We start from the raw sequence: 23,333 nt of genomic DNA, 5'->3' as shown, positions 1-23,333 counted from the left end.
GAGCAGGAATTGGAGTGAAGCCCACCACAACATGAACCTCTTGAGGTCTTGCTTGTTCTCCAGGGCCACTCAGCTGTCCCCACTGGGGACACCTTCATCTTCAGCACTAGACGGTGCTGCTCTAGCCTCTCCTAAAGCAACCCAGGCTCCTTCATGCTCTCTCACCTGGGAGAAGCCAGAGCGGAATACCTGAAGAGAAGGGCTGGCTGGCAGGGTTCACAGGGGCTGGGAGGGCCTGTGTCGGCCTGGTCCCTGTGCTTCATGCGTCCATGCACTGCGAACAGGGAGAAGGATCGTGTAGACGGTGGAGGGCCCTGGGCTAACCCCTCTGCTCTGCCCCACTTCCTCCCACTCTCTCTGTGAACCCAGGTGATCTTCCGAAACGAGGTGACCAACGAGTTCCTATACTACACTGTGAGTTTCAAGGGCATCCCTTCAGGCATCATCAAAACCATCGAGATGGTGAGCCCTGTCCGGCAGAGCACGTCGGCCTCCATCAGGGTGGAGAACCCCCTGCCCTACTCGGTGACCTTCTCCACGGAATGCAGGGTGCCCGACATCAGCCTGCCCTCCCAGTTTGTGGTGGCGGCCAACTCTGAGGTATGGCCCTGCCTACCAGGGGCTCCCCGCCCCCGTATCTGTGCTGGAGGCTCTGCCCAGGGAGCCTCTGGATTCACGTTCTGCATCCCTTAGTTGGGCCAGCCGTGGTGGTGGTCGGGGTGGGGGCAGGGGATGATCGACCGGTCGACAGCGCTCCTGCTCTCTCCTTTCCTCTGCTGCCCAAGTCCTCACGTAAACCAGGGCCACACAGAGCTTTGGTTCGGGCATGTAAAAGGGACTTGTCTCTATTATGTGTTTGTTTGCCTTGCTCAAATTTCAAATATTCTCCTTGTTTTTCCTAATTACATAAGTCACATAGAACATATGTGGTGAAAAGGACAGCAAGGGACACATAATAGTGTATCAAGTGTACAACACACACATTTGTCTGTGTGCTTGTTTATGCGCAGACCACTTCAGGGAGGTGGCACAAGAAGGCTTTGACAGTGGTTGAGCAGACATGGCCCAGAGTTATGAACTGGTGGGAAGATAAATGCTCTTTTCGTCAGTTTGTCACTCCGGATTCCATCAAAATCTCTTCTGTTTCCCCAACTTCAGCCCACCAGACCTGTTCCCTGCACTCCCACTCTGTCTCTTCCTTCACTTTCAGAATCTAGTTATCTGTTTTGTTCTTCAGAGAGAGTCTCCATGCCCTTTATTTTATTGTATTTTTATATTTTTCACTGTGAACTATACAGAAAAGTATATAAAACATACATATACATATATGCATGTGTACATATAAACATGTATATGCATGTAAACGTTTGTGTAAACAAAAAATTATGAAATAAATATCTGTTAAACCAATACCCAGGCCAAGAAATTAAAACTTGCCACCTCCCCAGACACCCTCTCTCCCTCACTCCTAAAAGTTGCCACTATCCTTATTTTGTAATGATCATGTCTTGCTTTTAAGCAATATAGTTTAGTTCTGCCTGTTTTTGAACTTTATGCAAGAGAAATCATACTATATACATTCTGTAATGTTTTATTTCTTTCGCTCAGAGTTGTGAATTGTGGCGGTCCTCCATGCCGTTGCCCACAGCTGAGGTTCATTCATCCTCACCGCTGTAGACTATCCTAAATGACTAGACCACAATTTAGATATCCATCCTACTATGGCCAGACATTTGTGTTGGTTTCAACATTTGGCTATTGTGGAAAATGCTGCTGTGGTTCTTTTTGCACAAGCGCCCTCTTGGTGCACACACACCTGTATTTCTCCACAGTGTACACCCAGGGAGTGGAATCCCTGGGTCATAGGGTGTGCCTGCCTCTAACTGCCAATCAGTAGATAACTGCCAATCAGCAATGCGAGTTCACCAACCCTTGGTATTGTCAGAATTTTTTAAAGTTTACCAATCTGATAGACTCCTCATAGACTGATAACTCCCTTTTTACATACAGATTGATTTTAGTTGGGTAATACTCTGTGTAGGAGATTTGCCTCTGTGCTCATGAATGAGAATGGACCACAGTTTCCCTTCCTCATACTCTTTGTCCAGTTTGGGTGTCACTTTTGCTAATTTTCTCACTGTCTCAGTTCTGTGAAAGAGTTTATAAAAGATTGAAATTATGTCTTCTTTGAACTCACTGGTGAAGCCACTGAGGACTGGTGTTTTCTTTGTGGGAAGATTGTCTACTACTGATTTAATTCTTTCAGTGGGTTATTGGACTATTTAGATGTTCTGTTTCTTCTTCAGTCAGTAATAAGAGCACTTCCATTTCATCAATATAGTGAAAATATTGGTATAACGTTACTATCCTCTTATTACCTTTTTTTTGTTTTTTTATTTTTTTTGGTACTCAAAAAAGCCTCATTTTTTAAAAATTAATTTTTATTGGAGTATAGTTGCTTTACAATGTTGTGTTAGTTTCTGCGGTACAGTAAAGTGAATTAGGTATACGTATACGTATATCCCCTCTTTTTTGGATTTCCTTCCGATTTAGGTCACCACAGAGCATCGAGCAGAGTTCCCTGTGCTATACCATAGGTTCTCATTAATTATCTATCGTATACATAGTAGTGTATATATGTCAATCCCAATCTCCCAATTCATCCCACCCCCGGTATCCATACATCTGTTCTCTACATCTGTGTCTCTATTTATGCTTTGCAAATAAGTTCATCTGTATCATTTTTCCAGATTCCACAAATAAGTGATATTATACGATATTTGTTTTCCTCTTTCTGACTTACTTCACTCATTCTCTAGGTCCATCCATTTCTCTGCAAATTGCACAATTCCGTTCCTTTTTATGGCTGAGTAATATTCGATTGTATATATGTACCACATCTTCTTTATCCATTCTTCTGTTGATGGATATTTAGGTTGCTTCCATGTCCTGGCTATTGTTAATAGAGCTGCAATGCACATTGGGGTGCATGTGTCTTTTTGAATGGTTTTCTCAGGGTATATGCCCAGTAGTGGGATTGCTGGATCATATGGTAGCTCTATTTTTAGTTTTTTAAGGAACCTCCATACTGTTCTCCATAGTGGCTGTATCAGTTTACATCCCCACCAACAGTGCAAGAGGGTTCCCTTTTCTCCACACCCTCTCCAGCATTTATTGTTTGTAGAGTGTTTGATAATGGCCATTCTGACCGGCGTGAGGTCATACCTCATTGTAGTTGTGATTTGGATTTCTCTAATAATTAGTGATGTTGAGCATCTTTTTGTGTGTTTGTTGGCCATTTGTATGTCTTCTTTGGAGAAATGTCTATTTAGGTCTTCCACCCATTCTTCGATTGAGTTGTTTGTTTTTCTTGATATTGAGCTGCATGAGCTGTTTGTATATTTTGGAGATTAATCCCTTGTCGGTTGCTTTGCTTGCAAATGTTTTCTCCCATTCTGAGGGTTGTCTTCTCGTTTTGTTTATGGTTTCCTTTGCTGTGCAAAAGCTTTTAAGTTTAATTAGGTCCCATTTGTTTATTTTTGTTTTTATTTTCACTACTCTAGGAGGTGGGTCAGAAAAGATCTTACTGTGTTCTGCCTATGTTTTCCTCTAAGAGTTTTATAGTGTCCAGGCTTACTTTTAGGTCTTTAATCTATTTTGAGTTTATTTTTGTGTACGGTGCTAGGAGGTGTTCTGATTTCATTCTTTTACGTGTAGCTGTCCAGTTTTCCCAGCACCACTTATTGAAGAGGCTGTCAAAAGAAGCTTCATTTTTAATTTAGCTTTCTGACTCTGTGCTTTCGCCTTCAATACTTTCTCAACGATTTTCTTCTCCTCAATAAGGAGAGCATGTTTGATCCTGTCACTGACACATTTAGCACACAGGGAGCTACCAGAGGCCCGGCTGACGTGTTTTTTCATTTTAGACAACCGCATAAGAACTTTGGGTCTCACCGCACGAATCTTATTACCTTTTTTATGTGACGTCCCCCTTTTCGTTTCTAATATTGGGTATTGTGCCTTCTCTCTTTGTTTCTTGATCAACCTTGCTAGAGGTTTCTCAACTTTTTTTTTTTTTTTTTTCCAAAAAAGCATCTTTGGGCTTTGTTGTTACGCTCTATTGTATGGTTGCTTTCTAGTTGATTGATTTCCACTCTTATCTTTGTTATTCCCTTCCTTTTGCTTCCTTTGGGTTAGTGTTGCCTTAACTAATTTCAAAGATAAACGCTTAGGGAATTAACTTGTAGTCTTCTTTATTTTCTAATGTACACACTTAAGATTATAAATCTCCCACTAAGTACTGCTTTAGCTGCAGCATGCAAGTTTTTATATTTATATGTAATATTTTTTATCATTAAGTTCAAAAGTGTTCTAATTTTCACTATTATTAATACTTCTTTTTTGACTCCTGGTTTATTAGAAGTTTCTTAATTTCCAAAGATGTGGATTTTTCTAGTTACCACTTTTTAAAATTATTTTGTGGTCAGAGAATATATTCCATATTATTTCAGTACTCTAGAATTTTTTTAGACACTCTCTATGGCCCAATATAGTCTTTTTTAAAAATCCTCCATCTCTTTTCGAGAAGAATGTATTTGCTGTTTTGTTGTTCAGTTTTCTTTAGCCTTACTGATAGTTTTGTCTGCTTGTTTGATCAGTTTTAGGAGAGTATATTAACATATACTACTATGATTGTGGATCTGTCTATTTATCTTTGTAGTTCTGTCATGTTTTGCTTTATGTATATACTTTGAAGCTATATTACTAGTTAAATAAAAATTATAATATCTTTCTGGTGACTTGAAACTCTTTTCATTATAAAATGATCTTCTTTGTCTGTAGTAACACTTTTTGCCTTAAAATCTATTTTGTCTAATATTAATATAGGTTTCTTTTGATTAGCATTTGCATGGTGTGGGGTTTTTTTAATCATCATACTTTCAATCTTTCTCTATCCGTATAATCTAAACGTGTCTCTTATAAACAGTGTACACATGAGATGGATTTGGTTTTTTAACCCAGTCTAGCAAGGCTTCCTTTTCACTTGAGCATTCACACCATATATATTGAGTGTAAATAGTGACGTATTCAGGTGTACATGCAAATCTGTACTTCCTGTTTATCTTATCTGTTCTATGTTTTCTTTTTCTCTTTGTTTTGTAGTGATCTCTTCCTGGCATGTCTTCATTGTCTATAGCAATATTATTCTGCTTATCATTCACCTTTTTTATTCCTTTTCCGTTGTTCATTCTAACTTTTTCCATGCTTTTAGAAGGAAAACGTGGCCCTGGATACCTTTTGTAGCTTCACGTAACTAAGATTCTCTCTTCTGTTGTTACCACAAATATTTTTTAAAATACAGCTTTGTACTTTTTAGGGGTTTTTTTTCTTTTTTCTCCTCACCTTTATCTGAGCTTTATCTTTCCTTTGCCCTCAGTGTCTCAGTCACAGTCAAATAGATTCTACTCTCAGAGGTTTCTCTCGGCACAAGGTTTTGTCTTAGAAGGTACTTTAAGTAACTTGGTTTTAAGCTGCCCCACGTCACCCAATTTTATTGTGACATGTTTGCAGTTAGTGATAAACTAGAGCCTGAGATCATCCTTCCAGCTTAGGCTGCTGTTGTCAGTTGTCCCGTCAAGTTTCCCAGGTTGAATGGGACCCTCAATCTAGGGTGATTCTCTGGCTCTCAGACTGATGTTCCATTGTGCTCTCTCCCACTCCTCCCAGACAGTGGCTTACTCACACCAGTCTCATGGCTGTGAGTCATCAGCCCTACTCACCCATCTTTTGGAGTTGGTAGCTTATCCTTTCACTTAGTTATGTTATAGATGTTGTTGTTAAGCTGGTTGGTCTGAGTGTTTTGTGGGGGATTTGGGAAGACTGTGCAGCGGCTGCTGCTATCATCTTGCTCAAAACCTGGAACTGGTTTTAATGTATGATGTGAGGCAAGAGTCAAGTTTCCCTTTTCTCCAAGTGAATATAAATCATCTCAGACTGTGTTACTACAAAGACCGTCTTTTCCGCACTGATTTACACGGCCATTTGTGAAATAAATCAAGTGTCCATATATGCATGGATCTGTTCTAGGTTTCCTATAATATAATAATGACTCAATTTCTGAACTTGTACCAATACCACGGCATCCTAATTATTGCAGTTTTATAGTATAGTTTGATATATGGCCAAGCAAGCAATCACTCTAGCTTTATATTAAGACTTAATAATCTCTTATATTCTTTTTCTTCAAGAGTACCTTGGCAAGAATAGCATTGCATTGTTGGCCCTTTGCATTTCCATATATATATTTAAATCAGCTTGTCAAGTTCCTTAAAAAAAAAAAAACTCTGTTGGGATTTTGATTGGGATTAAATTAAGTCTATAGATTATTTTAAGAATGTATAAGTTTTCTGGGGTATTCCCTGGTGGTCCAGTGGTTAAGACTCCACGCTTTCACTGTCAAGGGCCTGGGTTCAATCCCTGGTCGGGGAATTAAGATCCCACAAGCTGCATGGTGCAGAAGGAAAAAAAAAAAAGAATGTATAAGTTTTCTGTTGATCCACAACAAATTATTCCAAAACTCAGCAACTTAAAACAACAGACATTTATTACTTACACAGTTTCTGAGGATCAGGAATCTAAGAGCAGCCGCCTAACCGGGTGGTTTTGGCTCAGGGGCTTTCATGAGGATGTCAGTTGTCAGCCAGGACTGACAGGCATCCCTAGGCTTGACTGGGGCTGGATAATCTGCTTCCAAACTCACTCATGTGGTTGGTTGTTGGAAAGGTCCTAGTTCCTTGCTGGCTGTTAGCTGGAGGCTTCAGTTCCTCACCATGTGTCTTCTCCCACGAGCTGCTTTCAACGAGGCAGCTCACGTACCTTAGAGTGAACGATCTAAAAGAAAGTGAGAGGACTTCCCAGTGGTTAAGAATCCGCCTGCCAATGGAGGGGACACAGGTTTGATCCTGGGCCGGGAAGATCCCACATGCCACGGAGCAACTAGGCCCATGCACCACAACTACTGAGCCCACGTACCACAACTACTGAAGCCTGCATGCCTAGAGCCCGTGCTCTGCAGCAAGAGAAGCCACCGCAATAAGAAGCCCGCGCACCACAATGAAGAGTAGACCCCCCTCACCGCAACCAGAGAAAGCCCGCGCGCAGCAACGAAGACCCAACGCAGCCAAAAATATTAAAAATTAAAAAAATAAAAGAAAGTGAGGCAGCAAAGAAGAATGAGGGTGCACAAGACAGAAACCACAGTCTTTTCCTCTTAATCTCAGAAGTGACATGCCATCTCTTCTGCCACATACTTGTGGTCACATAGACCAACCTGGTTCAGTGTGGGAGAGGACTATACAAGGGTGTGAATACCAGGAAGTAGGGGTTACTGGGGACTGTCTTGGAGCCTGTCTGTCATAGGGGAGAATTTGAATCTTTACAGTATTGAGATTTCCAACCCATGAGCAAATCTCCATTGTCTTCTTTAATTTCTCTCAATAATATGTTTTTTGTTTTCTATGTAGAGGCTTTACTCATCTTTTGTTAGATTTATTTCTAGGTTTTGTATATTTTGATGCTATTATAAATAGCATCTTTTTAAAATTTTATATTCTAAATATTTGTTGCAATCATTTAGAAATATAACTGATTTTTGTATATCACCTTTTACCCAAACATCTTATAAATAAAATTCACTTAATAATAATTTAAATTGTAGATTTTGTACATGTACAACCATATCACCTGTAAGTAATTACAATTTTGTTTCTTCCATTCTAAACCTTTTCCTTTAAGTACTTTTTCATGCCTTATAGGGCTATCTAGGACCTCCAGAACAATGTTGACCAGAAAGGCAACAGAAGGCATCGTCTTGTTCCTGATCTTGAAGGGAAAGCTTTCAAAGTTTCACCGTTTGTTACGATGTTTGTTTTGGGTTTCTTATAGGTACCCTTTATCAGATTAAGGGTATCTCCTTCTATTCCTACTTTGCGAAGAGCTTTTTTAAAAACACTATGAATGGATGTTGAGTCTTATCAAATACTTTTACTGCATCTATTGAGATGCTCATTTGATTGTTTTTCTTTTAATTTGTTAATGTGGCAACGGATTGGTTTTTCCAGTGTTAAACCAACTTTTCATTCATGGAATAAGCCCAACTTAGTGATGTAGTATTCTCTTTTTTATATGTTGCTGGATCAGTTGGATAATATTTTTTATTAGACATTTTGTATGTATATGTTCAGTAGGAAAACTAGCATCCAATTTTCCTTTCTCCTTGTTGGATTCTGATGTCAAGTTGAGGTAGGTTTCCTCTTTTTCTTTTCTCTAGAAGAACTTGTGGAATATTAGATTGGTAGAACTTAAAAGTAAAGCTTTGTGATCTGGAATTTTGTTAAGGGAAATTTTTTGTTTTATTATTGATTAAATATCTTTAATGGTTATAGGACTATATGGGTTTTCTTTATCTTTTTGAGTCTGTTTCTGTAACTTATATTTGTTTATACATTTGTCCATTTTCATCCAAATTTTTTTAACTGTGGTAAGATCATGTAAATTTTTGTACTGTATTGTCTGTTAAACACCTACAATAATTTTAGCGATATCCTCTTTATTTTATTCAGGAAGAAGTAGTCTTCTTTTGTTTTTTTTTATAAATTTAATTTATTTTATTTTTGGCTGCATTGGGTCTTCATTGCTGCATGCGGACTTTGTCTAGTTGTGGCGAGCAGGGGCTACACTTCGTTGCAGTGCACGGGCTCCTCATTGCAGTGGCTTCTCTTGTTGCGGAACACGGGCTCTAGGTACACGGGCTTCAGTAGTTGTGGCTCACGGGCTTAGCTGCTCCGTGGCGTGTGGGATCTCCCCAGACCAGGGCTCAAACCATGTCCCCTGCATTGGCAGGCAGATTCTTAACCACTGTGCCACCAGGGAAGCCCAGAAGTAGTTTTAAAAAAAAAAAAAAAAAAAAAAAACCTACTCATGATAAAAACAAAATTTTAACCCTACAGAAGTACATGAAACAGAAAGTAAAAGTCCCCACAGTCCCATTTCCCCCACCCTAAGATAACTACTGGTAACAATTCGACATACCCTTGTGTCTTTTCTGTACATACATAGACATAATCTTCTCCACAAAAATAAGCTCATATACATTTCTAGAGCTTTATATACATTTCTAGAACCTTCTTTCTTCCACTTAAAATATTACCAGCACCTTTTATTTCAACGCTTAGAGCTTTGCCTCTTCCTTTGTAATGGCTACGTAATATTCCACTGACATGAATAAAGAAGACTTTATTTACCCAGTCTCTTACTGCTAATGCACTTGAATTGTTTCCCTTGTTTTGCTATTATAAGCAGTACTCCTTGGTTCTTGTTTTGTTTTGCTTTGGATGATAATAGAGGAAGGAGAAGGCCTCCCCCACATGTTGATAGAACCCAGGAAACTGTTCAGAGATGGGCTATGAGCAAAGAAAGAACTGCCTGACCTTCAGCCCTCCTGCCCCTCCAGCCCACCCACCCCCATCTACATAATTAGGCTTCTCAAGAGTGGATCCAGTACCTATTTTTAGATTCAAAGAGATTCCAGATATAGAAATACCCAGACTAGGGAAAGGTAGAAGGGGTCCAGAGGAGGAAAAGTGGGCTGGTTTGGACAGAGGTTCCCCGGGCTCAAGGTCAGTATGAGCAACTGCTACCAACCTGCTGTGAGGTCACTGGGGGGCAGAGGATGGGTCAGACGTTCAGCGTCACCCGAGCCTTCGTCTTCTCTTGCAGGGCACATTCTCATTTGAATTCCAGCCCTTGAAAGCTGGAGAAACCTTCGGGAAACTAACACTGCACAACAGTGATTTGGGTTACTACCCATATGAGCTCAGTTTGAAGACCACACCAGCACTGCCTGAAAAGCCTGTCCACTTCCAGGCTGTTCTCGGCAGTGGCCAGAGCATCTTTGCCAAGTTCACCAATTACGCCCGGCAGAAGACAGAATACTACTGCAGGGTGAGCAGCCCCTGCCTCACCCTCTGCCCTTTGCTTTCCAGAAGTCTGGGCTCCAAAATAATGGGAGGGGGACACGGGGGCTGCAGAACTGTGAAACTCAGACTCAGGTGCTTCATCTAGTTGGAAACTCCCAGCTAGAAACAAAGAGTACCAGGCCTGGGTTCTTCCTCACAGACTTTCTAGCGTAACAAGCTGGGGTTGGGGCAGAGGGAGTTTTGCTTCCCACAACATAGTCAGTGGTCAGTACAGTGAGACAACAGAGCTTAGTGGTCATGAGTATCGGCTGTGGAATCCAACAGACCTGGATTTGAATCCTGGCTTCACCGTTTACTCTTTGTATGAATAGTTTACTAACACTCTCACAGGATAGCTGTCAGGATTTTTAAATAGGTATATAAAACTAATCCTGGCCCATAGTAAGTGTTCCATATGTGTTACCTATTAAATCATTGTGAATATAGGATTAACTACTGAAACAGAAAGCCCCACAAACCAACAAAATAGTAGTTTATTCCTCTCTCAGATAGCAGTGTGGGCATAAGCAGTTTGGGCTGGAATGGCAGCTCCATGACATCAGGCACCCAGACCCTTCTTTCCTGATGCTCTTCCCTCTATAGGGAGTTGCTTCGGTGCACACAGACCAAGATGGTTTACTGTGACATCCACATTGCAGCCAGCTACCTGGCGAAAACGGGGAAGCTGCATACGTCACTGCCACTCACATTCCACTGAAGAAAACTTCATGTGACCACACCCAGCAACAAGGGGAGCTAGGAGTGTAGCCTTACACTGGGTGGCCGTGTGCCCAGTTATCATCAGAGTCCCATGGCCATGGTCACAAGGCATAGGCTCTATTTTTAACTGAGGTATAGTTGATGTACAGGATTTTATAAGTTTCGGGTGTACAACGTAGTGATTCCCGATTTTTAAAGAGGCATAGACTCTTGATCATCCCCATCCGTCAGGAGAAGCCTGGTTATTCTGTAGTAACAAACAGCCCCAACATCTCAGTGGCTTAAAACAACAAAGGTTTGTCTCCCATTCGTGCTTCTCTATCCAGGGAGGGTCAGCAGGGGACTCTGCTCGTCACAGCCACTCCGGGATCCAGGCTGAGGGGCAACCACTGTCTCAGGTGTTTCCAGTCCTAGCAGCAGAGGGGTGAAAAGACCCCAGAGGGACTTGCTCTGGCAAATAAATGCTCTAGTGTGGAAGGGACACCTTGCACTTCTACTCTCAACTTATTGTCCAGAACTAGTCCCACCCGTCCACGAGGAGCCAGAATCTCTGGTCCTCCAGGGGCAGTGGAAGGAAAGAAGCACGGGATACGGCGGGGCAGCACCCAGGACTGCCACCCATATCATCCCACTGTGTGTCTATTTATCATCTCTTGGCCTTGGTTTCTTTGTAGTAAAATGGGGATAAACTAGTAACACCTACTCTTCAAGGGAGTTTTAAGGGCACAGCTTTTGTATAACCTGCCCGTCCTCACGCAAGCGTAGTTGCTCATGTCGGAGGGTGGAGGGCTAGGGACGGACCTGAACTGCTGGTTTGCTCTTCAGGGTCCTGGGTGAGCCGAGCGCGTTTGTTCTCCTTTCAGACCGACTGTCCAGACTTCCACACGGAAAAGTTCATCTACGCGGCCCCAGGGGTGCAGGGCGGCACCGAGGTGAGTGTGGAGGTGTACTTCGAGCCCAGCCGCCTGGGCGAGAGCAAGGGCATCCTGAGCCTGTCATCGCTCGTGGGCGGCGAGTACATCATCCCCCTCTTCGGAGTGGCTCTGCCCCCCAAGCCGCAAGGCCCCTTCCTGATCCGAGCCGGGTACAACATAGTCATCCCCTTCAAGAGCGTCTTCCATCACCCGGTCACCTTCTCCTTCACGGTGGAGAACCCGGCCTTCTCTGTCCGCGCCGTAGACTCCGTGAAGCCCAAGAAGATCAACAACATCACGGTCTACTTTGGAGGAAACCCATCAGGCAGCAAAACACCCATCACCAGCAAGCTGATTGTAGCCTGCCCTCCCGGCGAAGGCAGCGACACTGGAATTAAATGGGTTTATTACCTGAAGGGGATCACCCCTTAGCGGGAACCAGGGCCCGCGGCATCATGGAAAAGCCATCTCCTCAGCCTTAATACCTATGTGTTGTTCTAGCCCTGCGAAGAATAGAGAAAATAATCAGAATTCTAAAGGTACTGTTTTATCCTCCAATTCAATTACAGGGGCACTTATTTCCGCTTATATGAATTCCAGATATCTGTATGAAATATAGATATTCCATATTAAACATGGTAACTACACGAAACAGAGCTATATTTTACTTGACAAGGGCAAGTCTTTTCATTTAGTTTCTTAATATATCTCCAAAGCCCAAGCACTATGTAATAATGCTCATGTTTAATAAGATGACACAGGTCTTACACTCATGACCTTCCATCATACAGCACTTAGCAGTGTATGACTCTGGGGCCCCGCAGTTTCTTTTTTTTTTTTTTTTTTTTTTTTGTGAATATAACATTTTCACTATTTCCATTCTTTGCTTTAAATTTTCTGAGGGTTCTATCACATGAAAATAAAACCCCTAGAAGTTCAGCAATACACAGCGACCCACTTAGAGCTGGCTAATTCTGGAAATTCTTCAAACTAGAGAGATTCAGAAAATACTGCACTCTCATATCCTATTGTTCTGAATACAACAAAACAGTGTCAGCAGATAGGCTTCTCCCAGGCAAACAAATGGCTAGGTAGGACCTTGATCTATCAGTTTAAAAAATGAATATAAGGCTTAATGGCACTAATTTGTCTTGTTTTGTTTGTTTTTAATTGTATCCTTAGTGCTTAATGTAGAAACAAAATTCAACCAAAGGGAACTGTGGTAATATTAACAAATGCGTATTCATCGATCTGGATAGAGAAATCCGGTAGAAAATGAGATGTCCCAGAAAGTCCCCCACTACGAAGGTGTAAAATTCTCTTTCGCAAAATTTTCCATGCAATCCATAATATTATGATTCCTTGAGCATCGACTATCCCAGAAGACTCAGATATGGCAACGCGGGCCTCTCACTGTTGTGGCCTCTCCCGTTGCGGAGCAAAGGCTCCGGACGCGCAGGCCCAGCGGCCATGGCTCACGGGCCCAGCTGCTCTGCGGCATGTGGGATCTTCCCGGACCGGGGAACGAAACCGTGTCCCCTGCGTCGGCACTGCGCCACCAGGGAAGCCCACCGCAGTTTCTTTTTAAAACCCATGGCTTTTTAAAGCCATGACTCTACTTTGACATGGTATCTTATTCTGCTTTCACATAAAAGCCAAATAAGTCACTACTTTCAAAGCAATGAGCAGATACATGAGGGTAGTTATTGCAGGGACAGAGGTCGGGATGCTCCCTCCATCTCTGAATCCCATATCTGTTTCCCACAGAAAGTTCTCGCTGAAGGCCGGGTCCTGGAGGGATGCTAAAAGACACCCCAGTTCCCCACCCCCAGCCCTGTGCACAGCACTCAGCCTATGGAGCAGTGATTCTCCACCTAATTCTGGTCCAGACCCCACCTCCCCAAATACTGATTTAATCTGTCTGGGGAGGGACATGGCATCATTTCCTTTCAGCTTGTGTGGCAGTGTTGAGAACCAGTGCTACAGATCAAAACCCACCTGGCCATTAATGGTGCAACCAGGCAGGAATCTACTTCTAGAGAGAGGACCACGTCCCAGTGTCATATATTTTAAACTGCAGCCATTTTGTGTGCACATAAAGGGTGACGTTCTAGTTGGTGCCTTTCTTCAGAAGGAAAGCACCGTGGAAGCCCCACCTCCAAAGAGAAGCGGGCATGTGCAGACTCTCCCCTGGGGCCTGCAGTGGTATTAGTAGAGCCACTTACCTGTTGGCACCGCCTGTTGAAATAAAGGTGGTTAAAGACTGGCCCTGGAGTGGACTTGCTTCTGCACAAATGCACACACTCACCTATGCCTGAGGGTCCCCGGCGTCCACCACCTGCTCTCTCCTCATCCCCTCCAGCCTACCTGCAAGAGAAGATGGAGGCATAAAAGAAGATGGCCATTTGGGAATGGATGCTCCAAAGAGGTGGCGCTCAAAAATGATCCCTGGACCTGCAGCCTCAGCATTGCCTGGGAATTTATTAAAAATGCAAATTCTCAGGGCCCACCCCAGACCTCTTGAGTCAGAATTCTACTCCAGGGTTATGGCCCAGAAACCTGTGTTTTAACAAGACCTTATAGCTACTAGAGGTGTTTTTTCTGCTTTTTTTTTTTTTTTTCTGATGCATATGTCCTTTTTTTTTGAACATCTTTATTGGAGTATAATTGCTTTACAATGGTGTGTGTTTAATGGACAGATTCTTCCATCTCTTTGTACCTCCTGCCACCCCTCAGCCCATTACACTTGACACACAGCTAGTACCAAATAAAGCCTGTCCTAAAGCATCTGCAGACGCACACTTAATAGTTCATTTTTGTAGCCACTAAAGACCCTGCTGATAGGAATAAAGACAAGAGAACAAGACTACAGATACGCCCAGTGATTAAATGAGCAAACAACACACTAAGCAGCAAACTGAGAGGGCACAGAGCCCAACGAGCTAGTCTGCTAACTGGCAAATACACGGAGTCTGAAGAAACCGCTGGTTCTCAAATTTAGTATCTATCAGAATCTCCCCAAGGACTTGCTAAACCACAGACTGCTGGGCCACCCTCAGAGAGCCTGATTTAGTAGGTTTGGGCGGGCCCGAGAATTCACATTTCTGCCAAGCCCTGGGCGATGTTTGCTACTGATCTGAAGCCACCGCCTCCTCACATCAGCATCACATGGGAACTTGCTAGGAATTCAGGCTCTCAGGCCCGGCCCCAGACCTACTGAGTCAGAATCTGCATTTTTTGTTGTTTGTTTTTTGGGTTTGTTTTTTTTTTTTTGCGGTACACGGGCCTCTCACTGTTGTGGCCTCTCCCGTTGCGGAGCACAGGCTCCGGACGCACAGGCTCAGCGGCCATGGCTCACGGGCGCAGCCGCTCCGCGGCATGTGGGATCTTCCCGGACCGGGGCACGAACCTGCGTCCCCTGCATCAACAGGCGGACTCTCAACCACTGCACCACCAGGGAAGCCCCAGAATCTGCATTTTAATGACATCTCCAGGGGGTTTGTGTGCACACTGCAACGCAGAGCACTGCTTTAAAGGCGCCAGCAGAACTTGAGACTTTGCTGAATCCACAGCCCTAACGCTCTTCATTAGAGCCCTGGAGAGGAGTCTCACCAACTCTGCTTTCAGACGAAGTGAATGAAATGGTTGCCCGCCCCCCAAAGTCCCTCCTCCCACCCACTCCCCAGAGGCAGAGCTGGGGGGAGGGGAGAAATTGGCCCACCACCACCTTCTTCTAAACGGGTACCTTTTCAACACTTCTAAACCTAGTATGATAAACAATCGTTAAGACTGCAGGAAAGATGGAGGAAGCCACGTAGAAGTTGGCTAAAGCACCCACGGTCACAGTCGGAGTGTGATGAGACTCAAGATTCCTCTAACTGGGACTTCCCTCGTGGAGCAGTTGTTAGGAATCCGCCTGCTAATGCAGGGGACACGTGTTGGAGCCCTGGTCCGGGAAGATCCCACGTGCCACGGAGCAACTAAGCCTGTGCACCACAACTACTGAGCGTGTGCTCTAGAGCCCGCAAGCCGCAACTGCTGAGCCCGCAAGCCGCAACAGCTGAGCCCGCGAGCCACAGCTACTGAAGCCTGCTCACCTAGAAGTATGTGCTCCACAACAAGAGAAGCCACCGCAATGAGAAGCCCACACACCGCAACGAAGAGTAGCCCCCGCTCACCGCAGCTAGAGAAAGCCCGCGCGCAGCAACGAAGACCCCACGCAGCCAAAAATTAATTAATTAATCAAAAAACAAGAGATTCCTCTAACTGTGAAGGTCAGGACTCAGATATGTTCCCTTGAGGCTGCAGGGCTCCAGCCACCACCCCAGACACTGGCTGCTACAGAAAGTGGCCACTTCCCAGTGTCACCACCTGCAAAATGGTGCCTTTAGGTGGCCAGGGGCAGCTCCCCTCCTTCAGCCCCGCTCCAGCTACCCCCCAAGCCACTGAGTCTAGAGCCCAAGCCTCAGGCCTGGAGTGAGGAGGCAGACCGGCCACCCTGGGACCAAGCACCCAGCTCAGACCCTGCCCCAGCATGAACCCCCTTCCCGGATGACTTGAGATGGGGTACATCGCTTTCCTATAGGTGGTTCTTATGTTTTCTTGGCCTCAAAAAAGGCAATGACAAAATCGTTTCATATTGGCAAGTTTGGAATGTCGCTCAGCGGAGAGCTGAAGGGGAGGCTTGGTGAAAACAAGCATTCTGACGAAAGCTAGTGGAAGTTACATTTGAAAGAACGCATTCTCAGCAAAGGAAACCAGGAGACATCTCACTGGGGGGTGTTCAGAAAATATCCGGGCCCAGGTGGCACAATTCCAGAGACCACTGTGCATGGAAAACAACGTGAATGAGGCCCCCTGACACTGTTCGACACAGAGGCCCTGGTGAGTGTGGCATCCTAAGTCTAACCACTTCTTTGGGCGAGTCCTGCCTCAGGTCAGAGGTGATTATACTGTGACGTCATGAGGGCCTGCTGGATCTGAAGAAATCCCAAGTTTGGGATGTCCCAAACCTCTCATACTATGCCTCAACATTTTGCCCTGACACTCCAGCAAAATCACACTGCTGTTGGAGAAACTGCTTTGTGCAATTCAAGATTCGGGTTCAGTTTCTTACAGTGTCACCAGCACCCTCTTGCAACAATGCCCATAAGCTATGTAACACCAACCAGGCCTCATCACACATATGTGTAGATGAGTTATAACTGTGAAATGATGGCCACTGTGCAACCAGACATACTAATTATCCACTAGTCTGGAAGAGTCTGAGCACAGCAGGCCTGGCCACCAGGGACAGAGGAGAAGCGAGCACATAGAGAAGGCAATGGTGGCCCTTGGGCTTTATTCTCGGTACCAACGCCAGTCCAATTATGCATAAATAACCTTAACTAGCTGACATTTTCCAAGATGTCAGAAAAATAATAACCGTTATTTTCAGGAACTTCTGAACTAAAGGTAAGACAAAGCATTGGTTTCAGCCTTGAATGAAAAACTGGTTTCTTAGCAGCCTAGGCCAGAATGTGATTTCAGAAGAAAAGAGTTCCTTCTGGTAAAAAAACATTTCCTTACTGTTTCAATTGTTAAAAAATTGTATCACATTATGACCCATGGGAAATTCAGTTCAGCTTTAAGAAAAAGCCAAACCAAACAGCAAAAGAAACAGATGAAAGATTATATTAGATATGGATCTAGTGGAAATGAATAGACACTAGAGAAATAGATCCAAATCATTCCCATTGATTTTTTTTTTTGCATTGTTTTACCTCAACCATCATCAAAATTCTAAAGACATAAACTTTGCAAGACATTTAGAAATGTCCTTATCAGTGCTACTTGGTATCAAGGTAAGGGGAGGAACCTATTAGGCAATACATTTTCTTCTAGAGATGAATCTGTATTTGGGGCAGTTTTCAGGTTGTTGGTGCACCCACCTTCATTTGTCAGATTGTGTTGGCAAGGGTTTTAAAAGCTGTGAAAACCCCACCAGTAAAGGAAAGCACATTTTTCACAGATTTTTCTAGACACAATTCCTCCATGACTTGCTGAGTTTGGGGATAGCTCCTGTATTTGTTTTCTATGGCTGCATAACAGATTATCACAAATCTAGCAGTTTAAAACAACACAAATGTCTTATCTCAGTTGCCATGGGTCAGGAGTCCAAAAGGTACTAAACTGGGTTCTTGGCTCAGGCTCCCACAGGCTGAAATCAATGTGCCAGCCAGCTGCATCCTCATCTTGGAGGCTCAGCTGGAGAAAGATTATCTTCCAAACTCCTTCAGTGTGTTGATGATATTCATTTCCTGGCAGCCATTTCACTGACGTATCATTTTCTTGGCAACTGACAACAGGGGACCAATTTTAGCGACGAAAGACCACTCTCAGGTCCTTACCAAGTGATCCATCATAGACAGTTCACTGTTGTTATTATCGACTCCTCAGGGCCAGCAGAAGAATATCTCTCCCATTTAAAATCTCTCCTAACTTCTTTTAAGGCCTCTGCTGATTAGGTCAGGCCCACCCAGGATAATCTCCTTTTTTAGTAACTCAAAGTCAACTAATTAGGGACATTAATTAGATCTGCAAAGTATCTTCTGCTATATAACATGACAATTGTTAGAATGACAGTCCATCATATTTACAAGACTTAATCACAGTTGAAGGGAGGGGATTGCACAGGGTGTATAGCAAAAAGGGTGGGACTCTTAGGGACCATCTTAGAATTCTGTGTACCATAGCCCCTCACTTGTGTCCCATAGATTCTGATCTGTTGATTGAGGATAACACTCCATTTTCAAGACTGTTATAAGCTTTACAGGACTGCTTTTCACTCATTAGGAAAAAGTACGACCAGTGTTATTTCATATTGCTAAAAAAAAGAAACAGGCCCCAAATTGATTCACTTGTGCTAAACTCACGTCAGCAAACCAAGACTTAATATCTAACCTACTTGTAGTTTCAGCTTCTCCCAGCAATATGACCTTTAACTAGTTAATCTGGAATTACCTGATCAGCTCTGGTAAAGTAATCTGCATGATAAACACCCCCTTTCCCCAAAGGAAGATGACATGCCTGAAACAATCCACTTCATTCCTAGCTGCCACCCGCTTCTGCCTATAAAAGCCTTCCATTTTGTTGAGCCCCTTGAAGCTCCCGTCTGCTAGATGGGATGCTGCCAGAGTCATGAACTGTTGAATAAAGCCAATTAGATCCTCAGATTTACTCAGCTGAATTTTGTTTTTTAACAATATTAATCCTCATTGGGTTCCACTGTGGTATTATAGCTTTGTCCTAAGTCCCTGTTCACTATGGAAGCTTATGATAAGGAACTCTGATGCATCTCCCTGTTACTGTATCTTTAGCCACACTGCATCCATAAAGTGCTTTATATCACACAGCTTCAACTTCTGTTCCACTATTTAGTGTGAAACTTCAAAGCACTTGGAGGGGCCGCTTTATAGTGGATCCACCTGGAGACCTGCAGTCAACACATTTGGGGCTTCTGCTGTCTGTAACCCAGGCCTCCAAGGTATCAGAGCATGATAAACACATCCTGAGTCCCAAATGGTGGGGTGACAGCTACTGTTGGTACCTGAGATTTTAGATGGTAGGCAGATAGTTCTGTGTTTAATTGCAATTTATATGTTTTAGAAAAATGTCACTACTCAAACCCATGATTTTAAGGCATAAGCAAGGCTAAAGAATGAATTTAAGATTTTTTTAAAGTGAGTTGATTAGAAAGTACTTTTAAAATAACAGTACAAGTGGCTAGGACATAGCGAAAATCAAGATGGTGTTACTCCAATGCGGGAAACATTGTCATATGAGATATTGACTGGTGACTAAGTAGTGAATGAACTAGCAGATTCAGTAAGTATAGAATAAATTATCCTAAGCGAGTCAGGCTCCAGGAGCCCCTTCGTTCTCACGAACATCTACAGAAGCCCACCAAGTGCCAAGCCTACCACGTGCGGGCAGTTGACTGCATGTAATACAGGCCCCATAAAGCAGGTCTCAAACCAGACTCAGACTGTTGGGGTCGAAAGCTGGAGTGTGAGGGGAGAAGGTGAAGCCTTAGGGGGCGTGGCCAAACCCCCTGCAGGTGCGTGCGGGAGCGTGGCTGGAGAGGGGCGGGTCCTAACGGCGGAAGGCGGAAGCTGCTGCAGAGTCACCTGATCCAAGTAACATGGCTGTTGCCCTTTAAAAACTGCAGTGCGGGTTTCAAGTGGGACTCCTGACCGGTTGGGCGGTAGGTGGTAGGTGTGCGGAGACGGGGACCCGGCCCCGGTTCCGAGGCGGCGCGCGGCGGCGGAGCGAGACAGGCGGCCCGGGGCGTCGTGGTCCATGAGCCGGCGCCGGAGGCAGCGCGGAGCCGCAGACCCCCCTAGCCCCGGCGCGGCCCGGGCTGCCGCGGGCCGAGGAGTCGCGGGGCTCCAGGAATCGCCCCGAGCTGCCACCATGAGCCCCGAAAAGGATTTCGCGCCGCTCACGCCCAACACCGTGCGCGCCCTCAATGACAAGCTCTACGAAAGCTGAAGGTGGCAGCGCTGGAGATAGACAGGTAAGAGCCGCGGGCACCCGGGATAGGCGTGGAGAGCGGAGCCGGGACTCCGTCCTGGTTCTGCAGGGGTCCCGCTCCTCCGGGCAGCTCCTCACGCCTTTGCAGCTACTCCAGGTTGCTACTCCAGGTTCCAAGCCCTTAGGGCCGTGCTTAAGAGCAGGAGATTGGCAGTCCCAGCTTTGCTTCTGACTGTGTGACGTGGGCCAAGTTCTTTAACCTACTGATGTCCCAAAGGGGCTGCCGTGAGAATGAAGCGACGTAAAGTTTGTGTGCTGCTTAGGGCTGCGGTGAGAATGAAGCGCTATAACGTATATCTGGTGCTTAACACAGTGCCTGGCACATGGTGCGTCCTCAGTGTGGTCTCCATCAAAACGAGCAAATCAGAGACTGGCCTCTGATGCGAGGGAGATGGGAAGCGTGAGAATTTGTAAGGATGTTGACCTGCCTCATTTCTTACCCAGCTTCTGAGAAGTGAAAGGGACAGTAAGTTGACCAAGTGGAGAAATCAGGTCCAAAACCTCAAGGCTCAGAGGGCTGTTTGTTTTACCTCTGTCATACCACGCTTCCCTGCAAGCGGAAGTAGGAATAATTTGACCTTTCTTGTTTCTGCAGTCTTATTACGTGTTCAGTAGGACCCTCTTATCTGTGGGAGATACGTCTCCAGACACCCAGTGGATGCCTGAAACCTTGCATGGTAGCAAACTCTATATATACTGTTTTTTCCTATACATACATATGTATGATAAAGTTTAATTTATAAATTAGGCACAGTAAGAGAATATCCCAATGGCCAGCATCACTAGCCTTGCACTTTAGGGCCATTATTAAGTAAAATAAGGGCTATTTGAACATAAGCACTGCGATACCGACAGTCAATCTGATAACCCTACTAAATGGGTAGATATCATATACAGCATAGATGTGCTGGAGGAACGGATGATTCATGTCCTGGTGGGACAGCAGGAGATTTCATCTCACCACTCAGAACAGCATATAGTTTAAAACTTAGAAATTGTTTATTTCTGGAATTTTCCATTTAATATTTTGGACCTGCGGTTGACCACTGGTAACTGAAACCTCGGATGACGGGGGACCACTGTATGTGTAACCATGATCTGACATTTTGCTTTCTTCGCAATCTACAAAACAAGATGTCTGTGAACATTTTATTAAGATTTGTCTGCTGTTATTTTACTTTTGTATTTTTTCCAGCCAAACCGTTGTGATAAAGTCTGGTGGGTGGGTCATTTCAGAAGAGTAGAAAAGAGCAGGCTGTGAAACTAAAGAATGCCAGTCTGGGCGTCAGGAAATACGGACTGTAGTCCTGCCCTGTCCAATAGGGTAGCCACTGGCCATGCTTGGCTGTTTACATTTAAATTATTAAAGACAAAATAAAAAATTTAAATCGAGTTCTTCAGTCACACTACCCATATCTGACATGTTCAGTAGCCACATGTGGCTGTCAGATACCATAATGGACAATGTAGAGTTTAGAACATTTCCAGCACTACCGAATGCTCTCTTGGACCCCTCTAATCGAGTCTGTGGTGTGACATTCTTTGACCTCCAGCAAATTCCTTAACTCAGGGTTTCTTAATCTCCAGCAAATTCCTTAACTCAGGGTTTCTTAATCTCAGCAATGTTGACATTTTGGGACAGATAATTCTTGGTTGTGGTGGGCTGTCCTGTGCATTATAGGATTTTTAGCAGCATCCCAGGTCTCTGTCCACTAGACACCAGTAGCTTTCCATCAGTTGTACCACCAAAAATGTCTCCAGACACATTGCCTAATGTCCCGTGGGGATGGACAGTTACCCCGGTTGAGAACCACTGCTTTAACTGCTTTGGGTTTTAGTTTTCTCCTCGGCTAAAGGGTTTGGATTTTGCTAAGAGGACCCTCACATTCAGCTCTAACATCCAGTATGTCCAGAACCACCTAGCTGCTTCTCTCATCAAGCACCACTTCCTTGAATGCTCTCTTTTCCCACCACTAGTGGTGGTTACCCTGACTCTCGCCAGTGCCAGCAAGTTGTAATGATAAGTATTGCTATAATGAGTAGGAGACCCAGAGCTGATGTATAGACTTGGCTCCATATCCGTGGTTTTATTGGCTGACGCTACAGTGACACCTGTTTTGTCCATCACCCTCTCCGTTTCTCAGGAATGTTCAGTTTTATCACAGCTTGAGTCATCGGTTGAGTCCTTGAATAGAGGTGTTCATCTCAGCATTATTGTTGGCCTCCAACACATCTTGTGTAAGTGCTCTCACTCTGCAGGCTGTTCTGGAAGGGCTTTGTCTTTAATGGGGTTCGTTTTGTGTTTGACATTGCCCTTAGCTTGTGGAATCAGGGAAACCCCTTAGGGCCTTCACTGGACTATAAAGTCCTTAAGAGCAGAGACCCTGTTTAATTTATCCTCAGCACTTAGCACAGTGCTTGGCAGCATTTGACGGTTGGCATCTAAATGAATGAATGTTCATACATTTTTGGTGGGGAAATAACATTGCAGTCTAAGGACCTTGCTACTCAAAAGTGTAGCCCGCAGACCAGCAGCATCAGGATCCCCTGGGGACTTGTTAGGAACAGATTCTCCAGCCTCACCCCAAACCTATGGATCAGAATCTGCATATTAAACATGATCCCTGGTGCACATTAGAGTTGGAGGAGCACTGGCCTAGAAGACTCTACACTCAGTTTGGAGCCTTCTTCAGACATGTTTGGGATGAGGAGTGTCCCGTTTGATATCAGGGACAGAGGGACTTAACTCGTGCTTCACCTGGGAGCTTTCTAGTGTCTCTGCTTATAAGGACACTGATCCTATTGGATCAGGGCCACACCTGTATGACCTCATTTAACCTTAATTACTTCCCTATAGGCCCTCTCTCCAAATACTGCCACCAGGGTTGTATGAATTAGGGGGCAGGGTGGAACAATTCAGTCCATACCATTGATCATTTAAAAAAGTGATCACGTGTAAAACGCTGTCTGCCTTATTTGGGGGGAGGAGGATTTGGCCCTTGTACATCCCTCATCTCATTTATTTTGCGCAGCTGCCCTATGAGCTAGGTAGTGTTACCCCATTTCACAGATGAGGAAGCAGAGGCTCCTTGAGGGTAAGGAATCATCC

General features: G+C 44.3%; 1 protein-coding gene across 1 annotated transcript in view; it reads left to right on the top strand.

Moving 5' to 3' along the window:
• Nucleotides 1–12,297, top strand: part of HYDIN (HYDIN axonemal central pair apparatus protein) — a 342,406-nt gene extending 330,109 nt beyond the window's left edge. The window contains 3 exon segments of the mRNA XM_007462964.1: nucleotides 370–600; nucleotides 9,778–10,002; nucleotides 11,600–12,297. Coding sequence (XP_007463026.1) covers nucleotides 370–600; nucleotides 9,778–10,002; nucleotides 11,600–12,082 — 939 coding nt within the window. The 3' untranslated portion in view covers nucleotides 12,083–12,297.
• The last annotated feature ends 11,036 nt before the right edge of the window (nucleotides 12,298–23,333 follow it).

Source organism: Lipotes vexillifer, unplaced genomic scaffold, assembly GCF_000442215.2.
Source record: "Lipotes vexillifer unplaced genomic scaffold, Lipotes_vexillifer_v1.1 scaffold70, whole genome shotgun sequence".
In the NCBI taxonomy this organism is placed as follows: Eukaryota; Metazoa; Chordata; class Mammalia; order Artiodactyla; family Lipotidae; genus Lipotes; species Lipotes vexillifer.
This window is presented reverse-complemented; position numbering and strand designations above follow the sequence as displayed.